The following is a 20,970-nucleotide window of genomic DNA, read 5'->3' on the forward strand; positions in this document are numbered from 1 at the left end:
GTCTACCATGCATACCATCGCCCAATAAACGGATTCGGCCCAAGAACCATGCATTGTTTATACTATCTAAGCAGGAAGAGCTAATAGTTCCATTTAAATCCAAGCAAACATTGAAAAACAATACTAGTGGAATAATGTGGACTTTACACTATTGAAATATTATGATTGAACGAGCTGATTCCATAACCCAACGAACAATTTCTCCAATAACCTTTATCTTCAACCTCTCACTTCAACAGTTGTAACTTACCGAACAATACCAAACGAAATAATGTGCCTTCCATTTGTTTGATCGCAACACACTGGAATTGTGCATCCGACATCAGTGACGGTAAACAGTGCTGAAGAACACTTCCTCAAAAGGGAGACGAAAAAAGAAGTCTCATTGCACGCACGCACGCCTTCAACAACGTCACACGACGAGCTAAAAAACAGCAATGGCCGAACAGAACGAAAATACGTCGACGAAAAAGAGTGTCAAAATTCAGGACTACATTTCGCCGGGTATTTCGCGAGAGCGAAGTTTTATACGCACCTCTAACCAACAGGTAAGTTAGACTAGTTTTTCGACCGAGAAGAACGCAAATTTGCCGCACCACGTCTAGCTCAACTGTGTATTAAAATTATGTTGACGACCTTTTACTTTCCTTTCCATCGGGTTGCTACTTGTTCTGCAATGTTATCAAAATTGGCTATTGTAGCCGCTATTTGAGGTAAAACCCTTTGTCTAATATGTTTTGAGCAGTTTAAATTAAAGATTACTTTTTTATGACGCTTGGACATCTGCTTTCCGGGACAATGGCATTAACACATTTGTTCGATTTTTGTAACTTTTTTAAGCTTTAAGAAGTTAAAAAGTAACACGTATTAACAATCTTTTAACCCACTGTAACATGCTACTAATTGCTGAACTTAATTAGAATCTAATCCCGCATGTAATATGACACATTGCTTCATGGGCTCATTCCTCGATCTTCTTTGCCATATACCATCTGTCCACTTCTAAACATGTTTTATTACCTTTACTAATTATTTTATTGGAATTTGTTGCAAACACGAAATTTCGTCCATCATGGCAAAACAAAATTAAACCCGATCTTTTACTCACATCTGGCAGATCAATAATAGCAACAAACGGCGCAGTTTGGCATTCACCCAAAGTCAGGCCCACCAACACGCCCAACAGCAACTACGCGGTAGGTTTCATTCAAGCGAAACAATGTGCAGTCAAATTCTAAACTCGTTCCTTTGCCATCCTTGCCTTGGGTGAGGTTAGAGGGTCGCCTGGACGGGCTGTCGGGCATGAACAACAAGCTGAACGTGCACGCGCAGGAATTTCAGATGAATAACCTTCCCCTTAACGACCATCGGTTTCCATTGCAAAGCTCAAGGTAAGATGGCGGGGTGGAGGAAAACTTTCCACAAACGATCGGTCGGAGGTTAACACTAACACGATCCTCCGCTGGTGCAGGTCGCTGAACATCTACAGCAGCGCCCTGCAGCACTCGAAGTCAAGTGTCGCGATGCCGTTGGGTGGTATGCACGGTCGGCAGCATCATGCACTGCAGCTCGGTAGCATCGGTAGTCCCGTCCCGAGGGGATCACTTATGATGCCCAACCATACGCCACTCCACCACGTCGGGGTGCAGATGCAACCGTCACATATGCCGCTGGTAAATTCACCCTCTAGCAGCAACATTCTTCACGTAAGTCCATTCCTCCTAAGCTGGGACCGTGGCACGTTGGGACAGCCTCCCGACCTAGGAGCAACGCTCTCATTACAGCTCACCATTACCGCATCGCTTACTGTAAAACGTAAATGTCGTCTCTGCTCTTCCATGTCGACCGCTCCGTGTCTCTTCATCCTTCGCAGTCCAGCGGGCCACGCGTTAAGTTCGCGCCGGAACCGATGCTTCACGCAACAGCACACGCACACAGCAGCAACACGCCACATGCCACCACCATCAACAACAGTGCCGTTGCGGGCGGTGCCAACAACAATAACAACACGCAATTGAATCTGGCCCCTTTGCAGCGCTCGAAGTCCCTGTCGTCGGCGGATACGTTGACCCGCGGGTTGGCCAGCCTCGGGCTCGGCATCGGGTCGGAAGCAAGCGATATCGGTATGTTCTCGCCGGAAGTGCAAGCCGCCATCAACAGGGCGATCGAGGATCCGAACCAGCTGAATGCGCGCTGTTTGATGGATCTGGCCGCACAGCTGCTTCACCGTGCCGTCGAAGGACGTCGGTAAGGAACTGAGAGGGTTTATTATTTCTATTATCGATGAAAAGGAATCCTACGGCATAGTAGGCGGAATTATAAGTGGTGTACAGTGTGACAAACACAAATATGGACACCTGGAAATTGATAAATTTTTCAACTCTGTAGGGGCCTTTAACGATCTAGGATAAGATATTCTTGGCATAATATTTTGCAACAAAGGTACAGAGAATATGGGTAACTAAGAATTCTTATAAAATCCAATAGTGATGTACATCTTCGAGTTTAAGGAGCAACTGGCTTCACATCAGACCTGAATATCCACCTTAAGTGATCTTCCCATAAAGATGAACAGTCATCCAATCTCCAGACGTCCTGATTTTATGTGTTGTAAATACTTCTAACGATTTTCACAATACAAACTTCAAACGGTTTTGTTTACTTATTTCTTCACGAGTCATAAAAAAATCTTCAGCAGTAGAGTCGAAGTCATTTTAAACCAAACACAAACTTCACTTCACTACCGATCACTACAAGTGAACTTCTAGTAAACAGTATCACTTTTGATCTCGGCACACAAGTGCCAACGTACTTTATGTAGAACCAAAATAATAAAGCTTCACTTCTCAACTTCCAGCTACTCCTTGCCCATATCGCGCCTGTGCATTTCAATCATTGCAAAGGAGAAAAAGGAAACATTTCTCGAGGCGCTGCTCAACACCTGCCGCCAATGGTACCAGGAGCGGGACAAGGTGCTCGGTGCGATGCAAAACTCGAAGAACCCATCCCGTCCACGGTTCACCTCGTTCATGGCGTTCCTCACGGAGATGTTCTGTCAGCTGAAGCGGCGTCAGCTGCAACTTCGCACCGAGTGTGACGGTGTGCCGCCACCGCTGGTGCTGCTTACCGTCCTCGGCAAATGCTGCGAAGATTGCGTTCAACCACCGGTCCGGTCACTATCCGAGGTATGTACACAAGGATATCCCCGATTTAGTCATCCTTCTTACATCCCTTCTATGGTCCTTTTGTAGATTGAATGTTTGTTCTTTGTGCTGACCTGTATTGGGCGCGATCTGGAGACGCACCTGCCGCAGCAGCTCGAGTCCCTGCTGGCCGGAGTTCGTGATGCGTTCCTCAACTCCGCCGCCTCAGCACCAGCCATCCGGCGCACACTGCTACAACTGATCGAGCTGCAGGCGTCCCACTGGCAGCTACCCGGAAACACTGTCCTCTACTATTATCCCTCCTCCAAGTAACTGGTCGCCGACTGCTACCACTACTACCACGCAGCATTGCGATCGGAAACGACCCCAACACCAAAACGACCCATGGCCCACGGGTAAACGGGCTGTTACATTTAAATGCGTTTTTATGTTTTCGAGTTTTTTTTATGTTTTTATTTTTTGATGGACTGCAAGTCTGGTAGCGCCACTGAGTAGGGTACGGCCGCGGGCCGTCGCGAACGAACAAGACGAATCGAACGGAACAAAGAAATGATAGCAAACTTTTGTTAACCAAAACCCAACAAGCACTGGATGTGCATACGATCACTTTATTCGAAACGTTCGAGAGAGAGAGAGAGAGAGAAAGAGAAAGTAACAGGGGGGAAAAACCAAACCTAACGAAGCGATCAGACTACATTCCATCAAGATGGTGAAAATCCACTAAAAAGAAGCTTAAGTCACAAACAAACCAATTAAAGCATGAAATTATTTAACCATTCTAGCAAAAGCGCTAAACGACGATCAGGGACGATCCCTTCATGTGTATGTTTGCTTACCTTAATTCGATCAGAATTTATTTCAGAAGTGAATTTCTGCTACCCCCATTATTTATCAACCCTATTTATTACTTGACAGATTTTTTTACTCCTTTCAAATGGCGATATGATTCTTTTTCTTTATCAGCCAACTGTGAAACGATTGATTTCCAAATCGCAATTCTTTGTTGTACGCATTTGCGCGATGTACGCAACGCATGTTGCGTTTTAGTTGAAAGGTTTTTTTTTGTCGCATTCGTAACAAACCAAACGTCAGTGCCATCCAGCCGCACGATCGCGTAAATCCAATCAGAAAAGCAAGGAAAAAAAGGAAGGCGATCACAGTGGTCCAAATTAGGCAACCATGCTAATTGAACGAGATGCATGCAAACGCATCGCGCAACAGAAAGGGGCACAAGCATAATCCTAGTCACTAGTAGCGTGGCAGTGAATGGAGGGCTGCACATCGATGCATAACACCAACTGCAACTGCAACAACTTATCGTACCAGCTTATCAGCCTGTACCGCCAATCAGATTCGTACGATCTAAAGGAATACACTTTTAAACCGCTTTTTGTTTAGTTACCTCCGTAATACGAACTGTAACGCTAATGCGCATATGCCGCCTAAAAAAAAAACGAGGGCTTAGTGACGTTATGTTAGGATTGGACAGGGATTATTTATTCAAACAATGTTTAGTAAGAACACACAAAAAGAAGTTAAAAGTGAAATACTTTTCATCATTTTCTACAAACCCACTTAATCATTAGGAGATTGTAAGTTTGTTTGTTTTTTTCTATATGTGAAAATTGACAAATCAATTAAAGCTATAGTTTATTACCAGTTGTATCAACAAAAAATTTAAAAAAAAAATGGAAAATATATTATCTGCTACGCGAAATAAGTGTGGGCTCTATCCTGATGGATGTAATTAATTTAGCGTATGGGCTGATTTGGAACGATCTTGCTTCATAAGAGTTCTCTTGCTTCTAGAGGCAAATCTAGCTGTGCTAAGTCGTTTACGGCTATTCTATTGTAAACAGAGTAAATGCGATATCTTCATCGTTTAAATTGAAACAATCATCACGAAATCAGTCAAACAACTACTCTCGATGGCTGTGGCCATACTGCTGGCTCCACACCGAAGCAAAGAACTTCTACGTCATGAAGCACTTCGAGTACTTCCGATCATAGCCAATATGGCATTTTTTTCCTTTATTCTCCCCTCAGAAGAAATATCAGAACAACGAACTGGAGCCTAGTTCAGTTAAAGGACAGCAGAAATGCGTCAGAAATTAAAGATGTCGCCCCGCAAACAAAGATACTTCATCGTGCCCCCGGGAGGTCTGAACAGCTGATCAAATGATACAAAATGTACTTAGACGAAAAGCAGGCTATGCTTTAACAGTACGGAGAATCATCTTCAGGGAACAGTTGATGTTGCTGTTAAATAATATATTGGTCATTCTCGAATGACGAAACCTGCTTTACCCTGAACGTCAACAACTACATTCTTGTTGTACCTCCTCCAAATCCACGTTGCACGTCCTCCAGCTCATGATGGTAAGTATTCATGACTTCCGCACCAGATTTTCCCTCTCTTCTTGATGATCAGCAAAAAGAAAGTGTTCTATCTTTCAAAAGTTCCAGTGATAGCGTGAGGACATCAGTCATAAAGTACCTCCCAGAAATTGGGACTTTCATCCGAAATCATTTCAGTGCGAAGAACTCCATGATCATTTAGTTTCGCTTGGCTTCACTTATCGTGAGATGAGAACACTAGAGAAGAAGGATCAGTTTAAGATATGCGATTTATCGAAGTGCGTTACCCTTGACGGATTCCCTCTCAGATAACATTCATAGTTTGGGTACTTTTGATACTGTTCCGTCCCGTTGCTGTATGCCAGTTCGGCAGCGTAACGAAACATAGTTCGAGAAGACTTACTAAACATAGAATTCAAACAAAATCAGCTTTATATAATTATCTTTAGTTGTATTTTTTTTTCATTTCCTTTTGAAAACAATCCACCTATTTTAAAAATACATTGTTTACCACTTTATTATGTGCTGTTAAAATACAATCAAAAATGGTCGTTACACATCATTTCCCATTACCACCGCATATACGCAAACAGAGTGTAGATGAGATTATTATTTGAGCGTTTCAATTAGGTGGTGCGCACTGTTTTGTGTACCTTTTTACCCAGATTATTATGTAATTGAAATTACTCCCATCCATCACGTTATTGAGATGGAAAAAAATAAGCACAACAAAAAGATGGTATCTTGGTTACCCTTTACACCACAAAAAAATATAGCAAATACTACATTAATTAGGTTTACCTGCCCATTGTTGCCGGTTTGTGCCACAGATCCGGATCAGTCCGGGGTGCACTAACATGTTCGCTCCTAAACAAACGCTTTACCATCGCTAATGAGCTAAGGCGTGTAGGAAACAGGAAGCATACCTGGTACCGCTTTTCCACATTTTAATGGCACCGAGGAAATTGATGGTTGGCAACGGGGTGCCCAGATTTGCCCACCCGCACCGGCCCACCCGGCCGGTGTGCAATAAAATAAACGCACTAACAATTATGCTAGACATATTTATTTTTCTTTGCCTATTCGCAGGAACGAACGCTTCCCCGACATGGTTGCACCGGTGCCATCGTTGTAACAAACCCCCTCTGTCTATCTCTTTCTCGCTAGTAAAATTGCGCAATATGTACAGACAAGCAACATGGTAACGACATGGCAACAACGTGCTGGTGGGTGGAAAAGCGGAAAAATCTCACCTATGCAAAACAACAGCAGCAAAATACACCCACCCCGCGGAAAGTGCAAACTGTACGCACGCATACGTCGATCATGGCGCAACGTATTCCAACTGTCTATAGTGGCTGTCCCCAAACGCACAATAACAACGGGTAGCAACGGTAGGCAAGCCGTATGGGGAGTAACTGTAGCGAATCTGCACTCCACGATACACATAATTGAAATGGGAAGTGCAGCGCGGCACGCTGCTAAAAACAACTTGCTGATTACTAACGGGCGTCAGTTGAAAACCCTCCACCCGCCCTTGGAACTTTCTTCCACGCACGTAACATGGCCGCACTGTTAGGTAAATGCATTGTGCACCAAATGTGGTTTCATTTTCACTTTGCAGATCGAATATGTTTGTTCCATATCGGATGGATCTTCTTGATTGTGAGCGATCAAGTTTATGCTTTCAAACCCAGAACCGTGTGGGAAGAGACTGTTAAAAAAAACAGTAGCCGGGAAGTGTGAATCAAAAGGCAGTCGAGCAGTCAGATAGGTGGCACGCAATGCTCAACCATCGCACAAGAGTATGCAGAGAACATAAGCTCCCAACTTTCAATGGAAGCCGCCTAATTTGCAAGTGTGAGACGCTACAGTTGAACAAGCATCAGTTGGCAAGTCTTCCTGCTTCGCCGAGGCTCTTACTTAACCGAATTTGTTTCCATACATGCAACGCATGTTCTATCTATTCGTTTTTGCTCTCACAAATGTGAACAGACCATCAAGCATATTACTAGGTATTGAGACAGAAAAAAGTATTCCAGGAAGTCTAGAAAACTGAGAAAAGACTGATAAGACATGCTTATTTGACTTGTTTACTAATCTTTCTGATTATTCTGCGTTTGATTGACAAAAAAGGTAATAAGAATCTCAAATTTGCATTACAATGAATCTGATGTAGACCTGACTGTCCGGTGTCTTTCTCAAGACATTAAAAAGCCATTGCTGTTGCATACAGTTCACGAAAGCTTTTATTGCTATACTTTACTGACTGCAACTTAATACGATATTCAAATGACTGCCTTGGTACCCTTCGTTCGATTTGCTTAGCCATCTTCGCAATTTTCCATAACATTTTCCTCTCGAGTTTTTTTTTCTTTCCTTAAACATCGAAAGTTGATCGAACTTCATGGCGGTAAAACCCCGCCCCGCACTGTACGTATGCATCTGCACGGCCTAAACGATGCACTAGACCTGCGGGGCGTGCGATGCATTTTTCTTTGACAGCTCGTTCGGCCGTCAGGCTTTTTCGTTCGTGGTCCGCCACTGTCACGAAACCGTACCCGCACGCAGGAAAGTTCACGCGAGTAAGTTAAACCACCGCGCAAACGTGCAGACATGGCTCAGGCGCTTGCTACCGATCAATATGCTGTGTGTGCTGTGAGTAGTTCCGCTCCTTGGGGTGGTTTTAAATGCAGCCTTATTTGCAGCTGGTGGGAAAAGGGAAGAAGCAAATTATTTTACCATTTATCGCGGCATGGACTGAGTTATTTGAATGACTTAAACGGCAAACGGAGCTTCGTGGCTCAAAAGCGAAACCAGCTGTGTTTATTCGATTCGATTGCACTTTATACAACTATGACCGATCGGTGTAATGACATTTGAAACATGAAGAAAAGAACTACAGTTAAGATATGAGGTCTGAGTCGTAATAAAAAAATTATATTCTCTCTAGCTTTAGCTTAATTAAAACCAAAAGCCCAATATTAACTAATATACTAAACGCCGGGAACGATGATATGAGAAGTGTCCGTTAAATAGCATGGCAGATTAGAGCAAAAAACGAACATTTCTTTTTACTACTGTATTGAAACTTTCGCAGCAAATGTGAGCCTATAGTTCTAGAAAACTTGAGGGTGCTGACCAATGGAGTAGCACTCTGCCTTTGCTTATAATATTCATTCGATTGATATGATATGTGTGGTTCGAATACGTAGGTTCGAATGATGAAGAAAAACATTAAAGAAGGTATGTTATGTAAAATAAATATGCTAGCTAAAGTTATTTAGTTGAAAGCGTTGATGATTGGACGTAAAGGCCAGAACAACGTGAATGAAAAAAATTATAAATATATCAAATATTGAAAGGAAAAACAGGATAAAAAAAGAAAAAAACATAAAAGAGAAATAAAGTAAGTAAGTAAGTAAGTAAGTAAGTAAGTAAGTAAGTAAGTAAGTAAGTAAGTAAGTAAGTAAGTAAGTAAGTAAGTAAGTAAGTAAGTAAGTAAGTAAGTAAGTAAGTAAGTAAGTAAGTAAGTAAGTAAGTAAGAAAGTTAGTAAGAAAGTAGTTATTGTAACTTTAATGTTTTAAAAAGCTTTTTCTTTACTAAAACTAAATCTACTAAATCTTTAAAATTATTCACGCCAAATTATTAACGAAATTATTCATTAAAATTATTATCTTGACTATCTCCCCTGACATACTTATTATCGAAATACGCACATACATCTTAGCCGGGTTGCACGAAAATTTCGCATTTTCTAAGTCCATTGCTAATTAGGTCATTGTGTTGGATTTTAATCGATCAGTCAGTGAGAATCTTCTGCACTCGACAGGGCTTTCTGATGCTACTATTACGTTTCACCACCCCGAATGTTTCTGGTAGGCATCTGCCTTATCTACATAACCATTCGCACATTCGTGGGGCCAGCCGCAATCTATTTTTCCCTTTTGTTCGCCTCAGTGTTTTACCTCTGCTTTACCTTCGCTACCGGCTTGTTTGAAATGTACTTTTTTTGTTTCATCGTTTTCGTGCATTTCCTCCTGTTTGCAACGGATTTTGCACACCCATCCACAACACACGAACTCATCATATTCATCATCATCATCCCCGCCGTACAGCTTTTGCACGCGCGGAAAGAAGCATTCGCCCCCCGCGGTCGGTAGGTGCTGACAAACGAAAAACAAAAGAAAGTAGCTTCGTGCGAGGGAGAACCCCCGGCGCAAAGCGTCAAAGCGCCGTCGCCCGTCTGCACCCTATCCACACGAAACCATGTAACCGGCCGTGTGTTTGTGGGTGCTGGATGGAAATAGGAAAAGAAAAGCGAAAGTACTCCACTGCACCGCGGGTGCACTAGTTGCAGTTGGTGCTTTTAATTGGCGCTAAAAATGGAAGGCCTTTTACTTGAGAGCGTGATGGCAACAACAATTTCCCTTACACCAGGGCTAGTGTTGCCCGCCACCGTCGTGCCTTCTCCTGCGTGATGGCATGGAAAAGCGAGTCCGGAAAACATTGCACGACGATCCGGACACGGCCCGCAACATAGATTGCGCGCGTCCAATGCAAACGAACTCCCCCCGTGGTTGTTCGACTAATTTTTCAGCAAATTTTCCAACGAAACGATTCCCCCACTCGTTGCTGGAACAGTCCCGGCGTTGGGTGGTGGGGAACAGGCCAAACTTCAAAACCCCGAGCACCATGCCTCGGAGGCCAAAACCCGCTGCGGATACGGTTGGGTTGGTTAATTAATATATAAATAGGCTTGCGCTGGTCGAACATTCAACCAGTAAACTTTGTACTCTCCGTCCATCCATAAGTGTATCGAAATGAAGTTTACGGTAAGGATACTGCGCTTGGTGCCTTGTTTGAAGCTAAATTTGGTGAGCCTCACGAGGCTTGTTGGTGAATTTACCAGATTGTGTAGTGAAAATGAAAATTATCTACTGATATTCTAATAATCAAGAACTGAATAGTGTGTTTCGTGTATGGAATTCAGTGTTGAATATGACGTGAATATCTGCTTCAGTGATCTTAAGCTGATCTACGTATGACAATGAATAAACTGTTTAAAAAGAACCACACAAAGTGACTTATCAAATGAACTCGTGAAAAGGATAATTTATTTGTGATATTGTGACTCACGGATCTACTAAAACTCAGAGATGTTCTATTGTAATAAGTGAATCCAGCATGACTTACAGATTTGGATAACTGAATTGATCTGCATACAGCGCGAACTGAAGAAACATAAGAGAACATGAAGATCTTTAGTACATGGATAATGGCTCATCGTTGCTTTTCTCATAATGTGTTGTTTATGTCCGACTGGTAAAAGACATTAGATTACCTCACCTCATTTTAGTGGCAAATAGACCAGAAAAGTCATCCAAGTCAACCAATATAGAACTGTTTGGCCCAACAATTAATATGACTGAATTGCAGCATACCAGTTGACACGGCGGATTCGAAAAGACTAGCTTTAAGCTCTAGATTGTCTGGTGTCACTATACTGACGTACAGTGCCACTTCATACGAATGGACAATTATTACAAAACTTAACTTTACCTATACTTAGAATAACCATAGAATTTGAATTCTTATTTGTGCACTCCCAGATACTGGTGGCATCGGTGGCTGTCGTCATCTCGGCAACACTGGCGCTGGAGTTCGAAAGCAGAAAGCTGCACCCGAACGCCGACGGGCACGATGACGGAGGGCTGTCGATGCTGGAACAAACACCGGCCGAAGATCGCCAGTGGCAGGCGGTGAAGAAGCACGAGAAGCGCCAAACCGGCAAGAAGATCCACATCTTTCTCGGTAAGCCCAAGGGCAAGAAGTCGAAGAAGCCCACCGGCGCGGACGGTGACCCGGAAACGCAGACGCGCAAAACACCGGAGCTGACGACGCGTTCGGACAAGGGCGTCATCGATACGACCTCGGACGCACCAGATGCAGCCGTTGGCGAAAGCCAGCATTACGACTACGGCGAACATAACATCGTGAAGGAGAAGATCAAGATCAAGCACCATCATCACCATCACCATCACAATCACGTCAAGACGGTAGTCAAGAAGGAACCGTACCCGGTGGAAAAGGTCGTCCAGGTGCCGGTGGAGAAGATTGTTCACGTGCCGAAACCCTACCCGGTGGAAAAGATCGTCGAGAAGGTAGTCCACGTGCCGGTGGAGAAGATCGTGCACGTCCCGAAACCTTACCCGGTGGAGAAGATCGTTGAGAAGGTCGTGCATGTGCCGAAGCCCTATCCGGTGGAGAAGATCGTCGAAAAGCCGGTCCACGTACCGAAACCGTATCCGGTGGAGGTGAAGGTACCGTACCCGGTGGAGAAGATCGTGCACGTTGACAAACCCTATCCGGTGGAGAAGATTGTCGAGAAGGTGATCCACGTCCCAAAGCCTTACCCCGTGTACAAACAGGTGCAGGTTCCGGTGCCCGTTGAGGTGAAGGTTCCGTATGAAGTCCCAAAGCCCGTACCATACCCGGTGGAGAAGAAAGTTCCCTATCCGGTCGAGGTAAAGGTACCGGTTGAGGTCGAAAAGAAGGTCCCCGTTCCGGTGAAGGTCGAGGTGGAAAAGAAGGTCCCGTATCCGGTGAAGGTGTACGTACCACAGCCCTACCCAGTGGAGAAGAAGGTTCCCTACCCAGTGCCGGTGAAATCGGCCTCCTTCCCGTTCCCTTTCGACAAGGACATCTCGAGCTACTCGAACACGAGACTGCATCCATTTGAGTCGCAACAGCACGAAGAGTACGCCGGATCGGAAGACAGCTATCGCCGTACGACCAAGACCGGATATAAGAAGAACAAGGGCAAGAAGTCGAAAAAGACGGAACAGCAATCGCAACAGCCGTCGAGTGCCCCGGTCACGGAGGATAACAGCGAGGGACAGACGGGTATGGGTGCGTCCTACTCCTCACTGAGCACCGGCACTGATCACGGTGCACACTACACGCAGACCACCATCTACCATGGCGATTCCGGACATCAGTCGCAAGCACAACAGCAGCAGCAACAGCAGCAGCAGCAGCAGCAAGCTCTTCTACAGCAGCACCAGGATCAACTCCAGCAGTATCACCAGCAACAGCAGCAACAGCAACAACTACAGCAGCAGCAGCAGCAACAACAGTACGGTAGTCCAGATGCCACTAGCTTCTTCAACCAGCAGCTCATCCATTACGGCCAACAGTCCAAGTACGGTCCATCTACCTTCCCGAGCCAATCCTCTCAAGGAGCCGACTACGGTACGGCACCGCAATCGACTGGTCAGGACGGTAGCCAGTACGGCCAGTACGGACTCCACAGCGGGTCCGATCACTACGGTTCCGGTTCGAACCACCAGGAAGTGATGGTCACGCCCCCGTCTGCTGGTGCCGCATCCGGTCTCCACCATACTACCGGGTTCGGTCAACCGCAGGCTACCTACGCCCTGACAGCACCATCCAATCCGGGCGGTAGCTTCCAGCTCGAGTCCCAACCGCAACCATTCCAGCTGCTCCAGCTAGCACCGTTCCAGTACCAGACGCCTACCGGCTTCTCACTGCCAACTGCCAGATAGTGGAAGGATCCCTGCTCCTGTTCCCCACTGACTGACAATTCCACCCCCTGAGAGACTGACACCCAAGCAAGAAACACATTAGCACCGCATTCTGCAACACGATGCACTCAAATGCGCTCGCCTACAGGCTGGACCGCGGAATGCTTTCCAAATGTACCAATTTGGAGCATTCCTTATTTATGCAGCCTTCCAACGTGTGCGATGCATCCGACGTGCTGCAAATGTTTGTTTGTTGTTTTTTTGTGTACTTTCGTGTTTTTAAAAGTAACCAGTGTTTGTTTTTTTTATGTTTTTACATTACATATAACATGCCAATTTTGAACATGCCGTCCACGCTAGGAACAAATGGGAACCTTGACCCGGGTACGAACGGATCACGGATGGGGTCTGTTTTTGTGAAACAGTCCGCTTCAGTTGAGTTTGTCCCCAACGTTCCTGATCCTGTCCATCTTTGCACATACACACACAAACGCGCGCGCGCAAAGCAATTCCGAGTTTGCGGATTGCTCGAAAAAGCTAACGAAACCAAAATTTAAGTAAGGCATCTCCTAACGGCACCAGCCTTCGACCTGCGGCTCGAGGAGATGCGTTTCGCTAGAGGCTAAGAAGGATGGCTAGGTAGTAGGAAGCAAATGTTGAAGAATGTATATCGATTCACCAGCCATGGCAAGAGCACGTACATAGCTGGGCAATGCTGTAAAGTACGCCTCAAGCATGGGACTGTGCCTGTCAGCTGGTAGGATTTGTGATGTTTTTAACATTCGGACTTTTACCGGTATTATTGTACATATTATTCTTCCTTCTGTTGAAGACACTGTACGCTGAGCAGTAGAATTGATGCTATTGTTGCATAATAAAATGAGAAAAAATCATACATGCTGTTTCTGTGTTCTCGGGTGTTTCTGGTTGCATATCACAAATAGCTTAATATACTAAATGTGTTCCGGTGCTCCTGTAACTTCTGTTGCATTGTTTCTCCCTGAAAAGTGCTCCCACTATTCGATGACTTCCTTGACTACACCCACGACAAGTTTGTCTCGAATCGGGCGTCTTATTGGGACTTGTCTTGATGTCCGTGATCTTGGGATCTGTGTAGACACTAAGCCTTCGTTCAACTGTCATATCGATAAGATCCCAAGGACAAGCGATGAAAACCTTTGGGAAGTTGTTCGTAGAATGACTGGTGCTGACTTCGGAGAGGCCCAGTATTATATTGGTTTTTGATGTCAGCAGGGTTGATCTTCACATCGGCCAGGATCGGTTCAAAATCTCATCTCTCTGACTATTCGGTTACGGGTAATTAAAGCCAAAGAAATCCAGAATTGGCAGACCTAGATTTCTTGATGTTGTTGTGCCGATAAAGAAGCAGCTTTACCGATTTTTTCCGTCTTAAAATTTAGCAATTTGGTTTCAGGGAACAATTTTTACCCCTCAAATGAGAGTCAGGCACCCGCACGGCCTCTTCGTCGTTCCTTCCTCCTTCCTTTCACACCCCCTCGATGGGCAGGACAGTCCTGCTATCCGGTCGATTATCCGGCCCAAAAACGGCCAATCTTTTGTTTCGTGCCAACTTCGGAACATTGCTCCCTGGGCTGTTTCCAAAACCGATCACATGGTGCGCTGCAGGGAAGTTCGCAGCGCCACCTATCAAGTAATAGCTAAACTAATGTAGAATTTAAATTTTCTAACCAGTTTCCTTCTTTTTTCAATCGTTACGAATAGATCATCGTAATGTGTTGTATGGTTTAAAAATTGTAAACTCATAATAACTCAACTAAACTAATAATAACTTATGTAAAACTCTATCTCAAGCAGCAATTGTTCTTCAACTTTACTTTGCTGGTTTTATACATCAAAAAGCTAGTTACTAAATATGTAGAAAGAAAGTATAGAATGATGGAGGAAATGTTATGTTTATTATTAAAATTCACAAATATATCGTACAAAAATATTGTTTCATATTCTCTGTCCTTAAGCAAAACGATCATTTATTCACATTCTTCGCACTGTTTCCAGTACATAAATGCGTCACATCGAAGCTGATAAGTCTCTTTCACATAGAGTGGTGCAAAAAGGAACGAGTTTTTTTTATGTTAAACGAACCCTTGGACTTCCCTTTTGAACATGAACGTTAGTGTAGTTTTGGCAAATTACAAAATATAACACCATCTTCCTTGTGAGCTGTTTATTTTCTTTTTCCGAGTAAAATCTAACACAAACGCACTTAACCATAAACCTGCCTAATATGTATCGTATGTACGGGTCACCTAGCATTTGGGCGAATCTTGACCTGCTATCACCTGCATTCAGGCCATCCGAAACCTATGTTTGTGGGTTTTTCTTTTGTACCATACTATTATCGTAAAACTAGACGCATTAATATACACACCAACTGAATAAAGTTTGTGTACGGGGTCGTTTACTTCATTTACACTTTCCTCAAATCGAGAAAACGGTAATGGCTTGCCACTCGTAGTTGTAAAACTTGTGTCTTTAGGTCATGTTCAGATTGGGGTTACTTCCTTCTTCTTTTTTTGTTGCTTTACTTTCATTATTTTTTTCGTTTTTTATGTAGCTTTTCTTAATCACCGCTCTTCCGCACACTGGAGCTCGTTTCTTTTTTTGGCAAAATGCTCATCGAACAGAAATACTCAAACGTAACGGAGAAAACATGAAGTATACATGAAGGAAAGCAAGCTGTTTACTAATATTTATGTGCAACCAAATGCAAAGGAAATAAGGCCAGCTGCGTGAATGTTGCTCTTGCTCGCGTACTCAACACCGAATAAATACAGAGCAGAGAGCAAACAATAACAGCGGGCCTTCCTTCCGAAACCCAAAAGCTACTCATAAAGGAAGCATCGATTCTTGGTTTTTACGTTTTTAAACATAAACACAACCCTCGACGAAACCAAGCCTGCGGTCATTTTACTCCTGCTTCATGGCGCCCATCTCTTCGAGCAGTTCCTGCAAACCGTCCGGGCAACGGCCGGCCTCAACTTCCATCGCCCAATTGTACAGCTTCTCCAACTCGTGGCGCAACTCAACCACGGCCTTCTCGCGATCGGTCACCAGCTCCTCCAGGTATTGGTAGCGAAGCTTCTTACGGGCACGACACTCACGAGCACTTTGCCGGCTGCGTTCTGCTTGGTTTTGGTAGCAACGAAATGGAAAGGATAATATAAGAATCATTAGAACTTGGGAACTGTTCTGGAGGAGCTTATAGGGAAGGAAGATTCTCTGAAGATCGCCGTCGCGTACTGGTTTATTATACCTACCGAGTTTAGCCTTCATGTCGATCTTCTCAGTGGATACCTTACGACCTGGTTTGCGACCTCGTTTACCGCTTTCCTTACGCTCCTGTGAAGTAGAAGATGAAAATAAACAAAAAATTAGCAGATATTTAATATGGAGCACAGTTTAATTCATTCATATATTAAAATGAATGGAAGATACTTTTAAATTACAATTTCAAGACATGTATAACCAGTGAGAACTTGTTGAATAAGACGATTTGTTCTAAATTGGACGCAACAATGTACTCTCCCTCATTTAATGAGTAGGCCTGAATGGTTTGGTCTGGCTAGGAAGCAGAATTTGACCAGAGAAAATCGTTAGGATTAGTCTTAAAGTAAATTAAATTCAAAAAGTGCTAAATTAACTTCCAAAAAACTCTCTCATGAACGATGCGAGCATGACAGAACAAATGTCCCGTTCGATCTTCACGGACCTGCAACAACACCAGTTGCAGTTCCCAACCCCATGGTTTCAACCACTTGGCAATGCACTATTAATAAATCATCCCGGTGGCCCAACTGTGAAACGTATTATCAATCCACAAGAGTGGTCTCGGATAACACAACGAGCGCTGGTGAACGATAGCGACGTCATTAACGCACCGCTAGAGACGAGAGACGGCTGACGGTTTTCTGCAGAGTTTGACCAACCGAGACGCAGCAGCTCCCGACGGTGACGATTTATTACGCATCAGTGATGATTCTAGCTGCCACCCATCCTGTATCCATTTCCCCACAATAGACCCAATCCTCAACTCCAACCGTATACCGGTTTTCTTTATCCTTCTATTCTGCGTTATGAATGTATGTGCTCTCTTTACTCAAGGTATTTAAGATGGAGAGGCATAAGTTAAGTTATTTTGTACCACTTTTATGAAATTTTTACCGGTAGCCACATTACATGACGTTTTGCGACGTAATTCAACAAGACGCAACAGCACTACCTCTCAACCGATGGGACGAAGGGTCCGGGGGTATGAGGGAGGCCGTTCGGCATATATGCGCGGGTTATGTACACGGATTCGGAGAGAAAGATCATTAAAGGATAGCCGGGTGAGAGCAAAATGGAGAAAATTTCCCCCCGTCTGGTAGAAACTATCTTCTATGTGCAGATATTCTGGTTATGAATACGCAAAAAAAAAGCAGTCACGACGCAAAAAAGGCCCTCCACGTGCAGGCTCTCCGGTGGAGACCCGCGAACAAAGTTACCTGTGTTTAGTTTAGTTGTTGCCGGATGGGAAAACAAAAATTCCAACGAAAATACGGAGAAAGGACACTGGAGTTCTGTGAACAGATGCAGGGTGCCGGCAGACTAAAACCTATGAGTTTTTGGTTCCGATTCCCGATGGTTTCCCCGAAGCCGGAACACGATCGTGCGTTTTGAGGGGAGACGATCCTTTTCCTCGATCAATCGGTTTCAAAATTGCGGCTCACTGCACGAGGATCTCTCGGAGGTTTGCTGCTATCTGAGGTCCTGGATGATCCCGGTTTTATCCAGTACGGACACACTAGCCACACACGCACACAGCAGGAGCGTTTCCAACCCAACACGGGTGTTTGAAGCGCGCGGAACACACTACACGGAACCCCAAAGAACGACCCTCCCCACGAAGCGGACCAACGGCAACAGAACGACGATGCTGCGCCATTCAAGTTGCGAATCGGCGGTAAACTGTCCACCCTGCATTCCCTCCCCCTCCTCCCACAACCCGCCCGCGACAAGCGAAATCGGTTTTCTCTCGGTTAAGGCCAACGACGTAATTTGCGTTTAGAATTGCAGCCTTTTTGCGCTCTCAACAAAAACATTTACGATGAACAGAGAGAGAGAAAGAGAGAAAGGGAGAGGGACAGGTGGAGAGATAAAGAAAGAGAGCAAGAACGAGGAAAGGGCTATTTCGGAAGGGAGCAGAGCATTGTGCAGGATGTATTACGCATTGGAAATCGGTGTGGCCAAGAGAGAATGAGAAGGTTTTGATTGCGTAGCCAAATCCAGGGGTGAGCAACTATTTGTGCAAGGTACCATTTTAAAAGATGCTTTGTTTGCATCTGTTTTAATTAAAGTATCAGATGAATGGTACAGCAATGGACATAATAAGCCGTACACCTGATATTATGAGAGTTCATAATGCGGAATTACCGTTTCCCTTAAAACGTGTAAATAACGTGTAATGAAGTTTCCAAATCAAATTATGTATTTAAGAAGCATTCGCAAACCAAACTGTGGTTCCTTCTATCGAGATCAAAACCAAATCATCTAAGCACTCCAAGCCCAAAAGACGCTCGATAAATGGCGTCGTAGCTAAATATTCCACCCTTAGTTAGAATACTTGCACTAAGCTGGTCATCGAACCCTTCTTAAGGGTGGCTTCATACCCTACCTTCTATTTTTCTGCGCCTGCTTGTTCCAACAAAGGAAGAGAGAAAGAGATAGAGAGCCAAGCACCATTTCGTCAACTGATCTATGACGTCATAGCCACGCGAAGGGGTAGCAAAACGAACCTGTGGTATTGTTATTGCGGAAGCGTATCAAAAATAGACTAAAACCATGTACTATATACCGTATATGCTACAACATTGAATGCCTCAACCAAAAACCTAAACCATTTTCACAACACTGCACAACCATCTACCATTAAAATTGCGGAGAAAAGCAATTAAAAACTCAAGGTCCCACGTTAAGCCCAAATCAAAACAAACAACCTCACGCGCTGCTATTAGCAGTCGCCATCTTTGTTTTTATCGTCATTTCCGTCTGCTGGCCAAACACAATTTACACTACACCTTGGGCACGTTTAAACAGCATTAATGGCATCACATTTGGGGCTTACCGATTGATTTTGCTCCTCCACCATCGTCGCCAACTCCTCGTAGTCCATACTGTTGAGCTCAATTTCAAGTGCTCGACAAATTGATAGTGATTTCTTCGCTCGCCGAGAATGTAAACACGCAAACAAAATTCGCTAAAAATATTCCACTTTCACTGTACCAAACCGTTTACATCCACCAAAACAGATTGTCGGATTGTTTCGTTACACTTTCTGCTGAAGGGTGCACCAATTTTGGATGGAGAATCTTCTCAAAATTCACTGGCCTTTGGAAGCTCGCGTTTTTTTCACGTTGTTGTCCTTCTGCGTAATGTTGTGAAGTGTGTGCTTTTGTTTTGAAAACGTCCCATGACGTCACGCGTGTCAAAGTGTGCGTGAGTTCAGTGCGACTTCGGCTGCGCGTTAATCGATTAAACGATTCGGCATCGTTCGTCGAAAGTGATACAGAGTCGATGATCGAATTGACACGTTTTCGACGTTAAATACTTTTGTTCGGATGTTACTTGTTTCCTTCGAGAAATTGATGCCATAACTTTGCAGCTACTTTTAGTAACTTAACCTTTACTGAGCGATGCTTCGAATGATTTTTGTTTAGTCGAACGGCGTCCATACGACGTACAGTGTAGCAGTGAATGAATGTCTCAGTTCGTAACAGTGCGAAAATGCGTGCACCAAAACGGGCACACTCGCAGTTTAAATTATTTATCTGAGTCTTATTGTTGTTGCTGTTGGGAAAATAAACAGGGAGAATTGATTGCGCCTGTTCGTCCACTAGCATAGGATGGATTCGCTGATGCTAGCCAGGAAACTGTATGATGTGCGTGCAGAATCCCTACGGCGCTGTTACGATCCTATTTACGTCGATTTTCCAGTCGACAGCAGGGCCAACAGTCCACCGGCACCGACCATGGAGAAGATGTAGTTGAAGGTCGGTGTGAACGATCGCAGCAGGTAGAAGCTGGCGAAAATGACCACGGCCAGGAAGAGAGCGTTGTTGTAGAAGATCGAGAAAGTGGTCGCCTCGTATTCCGCTACGTCGATCTTCTTCCACAGCACACGTTCATCCTTCTCCTTGCGGCTCATCTTCTTGTCGTCGGCCAGCTGTGCGGTCATCTCGCGGGCTACCGCATCCTCGCGCTTGATCGCAATCTTGTGCTTCATCGTGAACTTCGTGTTACGGTAAGCCATAGCCAACAGGTACGTGCACAGTGCGGTGACTATCACGAAGAACACTACCGACGGTAGCAGTTCCATCTGATGCACCCTCCAGAACAGCCCTGTAAGTGTGATAGAATGCGAAAATCAGCAAAACATCAATGAGAGTTACGTTTCCCCAAGCGAGAAAGCAGCGATTCCGGTTCCACTTACAGATAGGCACCGCCGAAACGATGAATGCACTGCCATAAAACAGCACGTTCGATTTGGTGCTCACATTCCGGCTAAAATCCTGCAGCAGCAGTTCCTCCTCCTTGGTGAAACCTAGATCTTTCGTATCCTCAACCATTTTTTAATTAAACTTGAACGATTCTACGCGAAACCGACACTATTTACTGCACTCGATACAAGGTGATCTATTCACGGTGCGTACCGAAATTTCTATGGAATCAATGAAGCCGCAACGAATGCCCACAATCGAAAAGCTGCGTCGATGGACCGCTACGCGAAGAAACAGGACCAAAAAAAACGTAAACGTAACGAAACGTGTCAACTTTCTTGGCGATGTGGAATCGTAACTGTCATTTTGGTGTCCCAAATTTG

The 20,970-nt window shown here is 44.5% G+C and overlaps 4 protein-coding genes across 4 annotated transcripts; 2 read left to right on the plus strand and 2 right to left on the minus strand.

The window, feature by feature from the left end:
- The first annotated feature begins 437 nt into the window (after nt 1-437).
- Nucleotides 438-3,476, plus strand: LOC128710897 (uncharacterized). Its single transcript, XM_053805756.1, has 8 exons — nt 438-548; nt 702-713; nt 1,118-1,196; nt 1,277-1,391; nt 1,472-1,706; nt 1,874-2,247; nt 2,858-3,185; nt 3,252-3,476. The coding sequence occupies exons 1-8, from the start codon at nt 438-440 to the stop codon at nt 3,474-3,476; spliced, it is 1,479 nt and encodes a 492-aa protein (XP_053661731.1).
- A 6,870-nt stretch (nt 3,477-10,346) lies between these two features.
- On the plus strand, nt 10,347-13,091 carry LOC128711000 (bromodomain-containing protein 4-like). Its single transcript, XM_053805867.1, has 2 exons — nt 10,347-10,358; nt 11,136-13,091. The coding sequence occupies exons 1-2, from the start codon at nt 10,347-10,349 to the stop codon at nt 13,089-13,091; spliced, it is 1,968 nt and encodes a 655-aa protein (XP_053661842.1).
- Nucleotides 13,092-16,019: 2,928 nt separating this feature from the next.
- On the minus strand, nt 16,020-19,263 carry LOC128715507 (REPTOR-binding partner). Its single transcript, XM_053810413.1, has 3 exons — nt 19,216-19,263; nt 16,370-16,451; nt 16,020-16,234 (listed from the first exon to the last, which is right to left on the minus strand). The coding sequence occupies exons 1-3, from the start codon at nt 19,261-19,263 to the stop codon at nt 16,020-16,022; spliced, it is 345 nt and encodes a 114-aa protein (XP_053666388.1).
- Nucleotides 19,264-20,033: 770 nt separating this feature from the next.
- LOC128715506 (translocon-associated protein subunit gamma) lies at nt 20,034-20,716 on the minus strand. Its single transcript, XM_053810411.1, has 2 exons — nt 20,581-20,716; nt 20,034-20,489 (listed from the first exon to the last, which is right to left on the minus strand). Exons 1-2 carry the CDS (start codon nt 20,714-20,716, stop codon nt 20,068-20,070), a joined length of 558 nt encoding a protein of 185 aa, XP_053666386.1. The 3' UTR covers nt 20,034-20,067.
- Nucleotides 20,717-20,970: the final 254 nt, after the last annotated feature.

Source organism: Anopheles marshallii, chromosome 3 (assembly GCF_943734725.1).
Source record: "Anopheles marshallii chromosome 3, idAnoMarsDA_429_01, whole genome shotgun sequence".
Lineage (NCBI taxonomy): Eukaryota > Metazoa > Arthropoda > Insecta > Diptera > Culicidae > Anopheles > Anopheles marshallii.